Source organism: Phoxinus phoxinus (assembly GCF_949152265.1).
Source record: "Phoxinus phoxinus genome assembly, chromosome: 6".
Classification (NCBI taxonomy): domain Eukaryota; kingdom Metazoa; phylum Chordata; class Actinopteri; order Cypriniformes; family Leuciscidae; genus Phoxinus; species Phoxinus phoxinus.
In genome coordinates this window covers 42363283-42370179 of record NC_136881.1, presented here as the reverse complement: position 1 = coordinate 42370179, position 6897 = coordinate 42363283, and the positions used below count along the sequence as shown (strand labels likewise).

General features: G+C 38.4%; 1 protein-coding gene across 2 annotated transcripts; it reads right to left on the bottom strand.

The window, feature by feature from the left end:
* Window positions 1-411: 411 nt before the first annotated feature.
* LOC307000259 (polymeric immunoglobulin receptor-like) lies at window positions 412-6648 on the bottom strand. Of its 2 annotated transcripts, XM_079615696.1 has the most exons (9): window positions 6533-6647; window positions 6152-6445; window positions 5696-6013; window positions 4956-5600; window positions 4569-4880; window positions 4169-4486; window positions 2299-2394; window positions 2014-2135; window positions 412-1040 (listed from the first exon to the last, which is right to left on the bottom strand). In XM_079615696.1, the coding sequence occupies exons 1-9, from the start codon at window positions 6573-6575 to the stop codon at window positions 996-998; spliced, it is 2193 nt and encodes a 730-aa protein (XP_079471822.1). In that variant the 5' UTR covers window positions 6576-6647; the 3' UTR covers window positions 412-995. The 2 variants fall into 2 exon arrangements, with proteins under 2 accessions (XP_079471822.1, XP_079471821.1); XM_079615695.1 differs by lacking the exon at window positions 412-1040 and having other exon boundaries at window positions 1887-2135; window positions 6533-6648.
* Window positions 6649-6897: the final 249 nt, after the last annotated feature.

The following is a 6897-nucleotide window of genomic DNA, read 5'->3' as shown; positions in this document are numbered from 1 at the left end:
CGTTAACACAAACAGAGAATTGCTGAGAGTCTCGAGATGTTTCTCCGTCGCTCTGCATACGTCATGTCATTCATCGCTCTGATTGGTTTTAGATCTATCCGACGTCCGTTGGTGACGCCCCTGTGGAAATGAATTGTCTATGGAGCTTTGCCAGACCCTTACTCAGTTACAACTGAGAGTGGTCTGGGTTTTCCCAGGCTACTCTCTGATCTGTTCATATGAGATTCACCAGCAAACTTTATTTACATTCAAACGGACGGTCAGCGCGATATAAGGAGAAAAGGGAGGAGTTGAAACTACACCTTAACCTAATTGGCTCTCGAGTCTTTGTCGCACAATATTTGAATATTCAGAATCTAGAACAAGAACTGAAGGCAACCGTGGGTGAAATAGACCAAGTCAGACGAAAATCAGATGCAAATAGGTTTCATTATTTATTCAGAATGTTGTTTACAGACAATGTTTACATCTTTTCATCACAGATTCAAATTAAATTATTATAATGTTTTATACAACAAACAAATTCACACCTTTTTATGGAGTGGAAAGTTGGTGCCCATCTTTACATATATATATATCTTTTTCTTTTTCTTTTTTTTTATCAGGTGCAGGTGTGATAAAAAAAACTCAAAGATACATAGAGCACAAGAAAACCACAAGCGGAAGAGCACTTATAGCTGTTGATTTAAAGCACACCAATCTATAAAGCAAGTCTCTTTCCTAGAATCTTTATCATTAATTTATCAAAATGATGTTTGCTCGTTAAAATATTCATGTAAACATTCTAACACAACTATACAGACTCATCATATCACCATGTTTCATCTGTTTGCTGTAGATGAGAATCTCACAGGTAATATCAAATTACTGAATGATCATCTGTTAGTCTTTATTGTCTTCTGTTCATCTTCTGTCTCTCTGTTCAGTCTCGTGTGTCTCTCTGTGGGTTTCCTGAGTAAGTGTGTTTAACTAAACTGAACTGAGACCCTCAACCTTCACCCGTTTCTGTGGCTTTGAGCTGGACGAAAAACAAAAACAGCCTGTAAAAAAACAAAAACCTGCATTCATAAAATATAAAATTTTCTGGGAATAAAAAAAAAAAGGATTCTACAGTAAAATATACAAAAAAGCAACACTGGTGGATGTGGAAACCACCCTCCAGAGTGGAAATCTTAAAAACGCTCCACCATCGCGAGCCACACGCTACATCCAATTTCACACACTTTTGCGTCACCATATGCACGCAGATTTCCCCCCCATAATGCTCGTCTAAACGCAGAATAAAAAGTGATAACGCAACGCCACTTTTGCGTTCTCTATAGATCGTTTCCGTGTAAACATAGCCTAAGGCTGTGGTTGAAGTCAGTTGTAGTTCTTGAGTTTCTCTTTCCTTCAGTGATTCTGCTTGTTAACAGCAGGTGTTCATCACTAATGCTCAATCATCACTTAATTAATCACTTAATTATCTCATTAACGTTATTACTGCTTAGTGTAACTCTATGAGTGTGGACTCATATAAACACTGATCAGTGTTAATTTAACTGGGGATTTTGCTGTGAACCTTTTTGAACTTGAGCTGCTATTAAAGAGTTTCCAAGAGCTGCATTTATTATACAAATCTTTGCATCTGGAGTGGAAACTTTACATAACATTTTGTGTCACTTCAGGCTTGTATTTCCTGTTTTTGTCACACATAAACTGAGATGAACAGAGACAAACTCTTTATGCACACCATTCACCATCTGACACATTTGGAACGTGTGAAAGAAGCAACATGTTCTGCAGTGGAAACTTTAAAATACCTCGTGATTTAACAGACTGAATGACCCTGGTCTATAAAACATTACACTAAACTATGGATTATAAGGAGAATTTTATCAACTTACTGTAAACATAAGCAAATACTGGTCTGTTGTAATGTGTGCTGATCTGTGATCAGTTATAAGTGAGTTAGTTGAGTCTCGTGTGGTAAATGACCGTGGCGTAATCACAGTAAATCTCATTCTTACTGACAGCGACTGAAGCTTCACTGAGAGACTCTTCATGCTTCTGGAAACTGACAGACGCGTACAGGAGCTCATCAGAGAGGATTGTGGGTAGATCATCATGACTGTTAATCTGAGCTGATCCAGGATCTGTGAGAGAATCACATGAATCAGATCTACATCAAGTGTCAAACTGGAGACGAACAGCAGCATCTGAGACATTGAGGTTTTACTGCTGCACATTGAAGCAGAACAGAGACATTAAAATAACTTAAATTATTAATGTGTTTCAACAGATAATAAATGATCAAACCTCGTCTCTTGTTTCTTACTTTACACACAGTCAGAGTGAATCCACCAATCAGCAGCAGACTCACACACACACACATAATGATGATCATGGAGAAATCTGCAAATAAAACACAAAGGCATTAAAGAGAAAAACACAAATAACATAATATCTACAATATGTAAATATTTACATTTATTAAAATAATTATCAGCACTTTTCTATGTCTGTTTTAACATTTATGGGTTATAAATACATTTTAAGCAAGTGTGAAACCTATATAAAATAGCAGCAAGCAGCATTACCAGGATTCAAGCGCTTAAAGGCCTTTAAGCACATGTGTAAAAAGGTATTTTGTTCAGCAGTTCCTTAATTATTACGCAGGAATGAGAGAATAGTTCCTGGTCATATCGGCCTAGAAAATCGCAACTTTTCCTTTTCTGTCGGTCTTAGTACACAATGTAACTACAGAAGAGTCAAGTTTTAAATAGGAAAAATATCAAAACTCTTTGGCCATTTTTTTGAGAGAGATGCTAACGGTCTAATCAGATTAAATGATCTGCTAAGCTATGCTAAAAGTGCTACTGCCAGACCCGGAGATCGGCTGAATGATTCGAAAACGGTAAAACTGTTTATCTCTAGGGGAGATGTTGGAAAATGAGCCTATTTCCAAAAAAAGTGGAGTGTTCCTTTAAAGGAACATTAAATTGACTGACAATTTAATGGGCCCATTGACTGCCCATTTAACATTGGAGTCAATGGGCATGTCCGAAAATGTCATTAAAACAGCCAATAATGTTCGTTTACAAAACTGTTAAACTCACCGAGTGATTAGTGATGTTAGTTGATGTTCCAGAACCAAAAAGTGTTGCGAAATACAGTTTCTGTCGTGTTTTATTCGTCATTTTGTAAAATCCCATTGAATTCTGAGTGCTCGTTAATATAAATGCGCTAACGGAAACAGAAAGGGGGCTGTTTACATTTGGTCGATGTAGTCTTTTTGCTCGCTTCCGTTTCTCATAAGGCTAGCGAGCAGAGCTCTTTACCGCAGTTTTTGACCGCACAAATTCTAACCATATTGAAAGACGTGACCACTGACCAGTGCAATATGAAGTTGAACTCGACTGTGACCGTGAGTGTCCCGCGAGACATAAACATCTGTTATCGCCATCAAGTGGTCGGGAGTGTGCTAACGCTTCAGATTCAAATATTGAGCGGAAGTTACACGGTTCTGAAAAAATAGTTCCACTATAGCAAAATAAACGGATTGGAATCATATATTGCGACGATATATTGTTTATAATCATCAACGAACACCACTAACCACTCGGTGAGTTTAACAGTTTTGTAAACGAACATTATTGGCTGTTTTAATGACATTTTCGGACATGCACATTGACTCCCATGTTAAATGGGTCCATGGCCAATTCTTTTATAGTTAAAAACTCGAGAGAGGAACCATTGTCAAAAAAATGTTGTCCACCACTCTTGTTCATCCAAAACAAACTACAATATAGACTCAAGGTGTTAAATACCGGAATTATCCTTTAAGTCGCATCATGCGCTCACCTAATGACGCACAGTTCTGAGCATTACTTTATAGGCAAAGATAGGTTTTTCGGTAGACTTTTTTCTGCATGAACCTGCTATGGTTATCCAAATGCCAAAGTTTGATAATTCTTGACCTAGAGAGTCCAGAGAATTGTGCTTCAGTGGTTATAACAAGGAGGCAAAGTGAGTTCAACCATATGACTGTCATGGGAATTGAATAATAATCAGACCTTTGTGCACCTGAAAAACACGAAGGTGTTCACGCTAGTCGCTCTGCTGAAAACGCTAGTCGCATGTGTCTCAGCCATAGTTTAATATATTCAGATGTATAAACCTTCCTCACCCTCGTTCATGATGACGATCAGATGAGTGTAAAGATAATTCACGTCTCTCTCTAATGTCACTGCACACCAGTATTTCCCAGCATCCTCTGCTGTCAGTCCAGTGATGGTCCCAGTGAAGACACTTGCAGTGACGTCATCATTCAGAGTCAGTCGGTCAGTCTTGGTCTCTTTCTCTTCTCTCACAGTCTCATTGAGAGTATTTCTATCTCTAGTGGAGCACTTCCCCTTACAGAGAGACTTTGACTTTGATTTATAGATTGAATCATAAGGGCAGAAGATCTCAGCAGATTCTCCTTCACGTCTCACTACTGGAGCCACTGCAAACAAACACACACACATTTAACACACATGATTCTGAATATACTGTATTTACAGCAATAAACATCTGAATTCACTCACTGAAGAGGTCGAGCTGAATTTTGGTGGTCAGGGAGATGGAAGTCAAATGTGTGTCTCTGGTTTCTGCTCCACACCAGTAAACTCCAGCATCTCTCACGCTCACATTACTGATGCTCACTGTAAACACTCTCTCTTCATTTCTCTCAGATGAAGGACTCGTTTCTGTCACTGCAGATGTGCTGATGTTTTGACAGATGTGATCATCATCATCTTTGCAGAAATGAACTTTATGTTCCTCTGGGATCTGACAGGAGATGTTGACTTCTTCACCAAGATGAGCAGATTCAGTCTCTGTCTTTGGATATTTTGCACCTATAAACAAACAGTTTACATAAAGATCAGAACAAATACTTTATCTATACTTTAAAAGTATATCCGGTTCCTCACCGTCTGTGACGTCCAGCTGAAGTTCAGTGAAGCTCTCAGTATAGTGAGACACATTCACTCCACATCTGTATGTTCCTGCATCTGCAGCTTTCAGCTCTCTAAAAAACACCATCAAGACTCCTGCTCTGGTGTCGTCATATAAAGAAACATCTCCATTCTCCATCCATTCATCCTGAACTCCTGGATTCTTGCTCTCTGAACATCCATCTGGTTCTTTACAGAAGTATTTTGGCTTGGTTTTGTGTTGAGGATGTTCACACTTGATCATCATACGACCTCCTGAGTGGCCAGTCGCTCTAGACACGCCCACTTTATACTTATCAATAATATGCAGATGAACAGTGTTAATAATGGAGTAACTGTACGGTTGACTGTAGTCCCAAACTCCACATAAATAAACTCCTCCATCATCTGGAGTCACAGCAGAAATTATCACACTGAAGATGTTATTTCTGCCAGCATGAATTCTGAATCTTTCTTTCTGAGTCAATGTGTCAGTAGTGAAGATCATCTCATCAATGATATCATTTCCTGTTTTGAATAAGATCTTTCTAGCATCCCTTTGATTCCATGAATATGTACAGTTGAAATAAGCAGTTTCTCCACTGTTTACTATCTCCGTCTTTGACACTCCACAACACAAATCTGTCAACATTTAAGGTTTTGTTTGTGAACTAGGACTACTACATACAAACATGAAGAAGAAAAAACATTGTATCTGACTAGTTTGCTGTACTCACCCATAATGTGTAAATGAATAATTTTAATAATGAAGTAACTGTACGAGCGTCTGTTGATCCGAACTCCACATAAATAAACTCCTCCATCATCTGGAGTCACAGCAGAAATTCTCACACTGAAGAAGTTTGTCCGTCTGTCATCAGAAACACTGAATCTTTCGGTCTTCTTCAAGCTGCTGTAAATCGTCTCAATAGAGTCTTTTCCTTCTTTGAATATGATCTTGGGATCATTAATATGATTGTGTGAATATTCACAGCTGAAGTTTGCAGTTTCTCCACTTTTCAACATCAATTTCTTTGACACTTTACAACATGAATCTGTAATTCACATAAAAAATTATTCTACACACGCACACACAAACACACACACACACGTATCTATGTACAGTATATATATATATATAGGCTTTGAAATTATAATAACTTGTTCTACAAATTTGATCTTAAATGACTGACCTTCTTTCACAGTCAAAGTCATATCGATGGACCATTTGCCTTGAACACCAATCCGGTAAGTTCCAGCATCTTGTGTGACCAGATCTCTAATGTAGATCATGAGGTTTCCATATTTATTGCAAAATAAAGTGAATCTTCCTTCATTAATCCACTGATCATGTTTTCTATAATGGATTATTATTTTACTCTGTTGCTTTCTCATGTATTTATCAGTATCTTTGTGCCAAAGCTGCCATGACCCAACCAGAAGACTTCCTCCAGAATATCCAGTGACACTGACGCATCTCACTGCACCTGTCAATCAGATTGATACTGTGATCAGAAAGCTCATGAACAGAAAACAGCATCATTACTGCAGTGATGAAAGAGAAAAGCTCTGACCTGAGATCAGGGAGAAAGTGAAGAAGATGAGGAGGATCTTCATTGTGAGTTGAGTTCAGTCTTCTTTATGCTGAATGTTCTCTGTGTGAATCTCTCTGTCTCTACATCTGTGTGCTTTAGTTCCTCTTTCTTCAGCTCTTTATCAGTAATGATCAGCTTTACTGGCTCCTCCCACCATCAGCACTGACTGAATATTACATTCATCACACTGAAAGAGCGCCACCTAGTGGAGGTTATGGTGGCTGACACTGAGAGCTCATACTGGCTTCATCTTCGCTATAGAAGGACAAATGACCCTTAGGCCATGTGTCCACCAAAGCGTTTTTTTCACACGGCTGGTGTGTTTTTTCAATTGTTTTCAATGG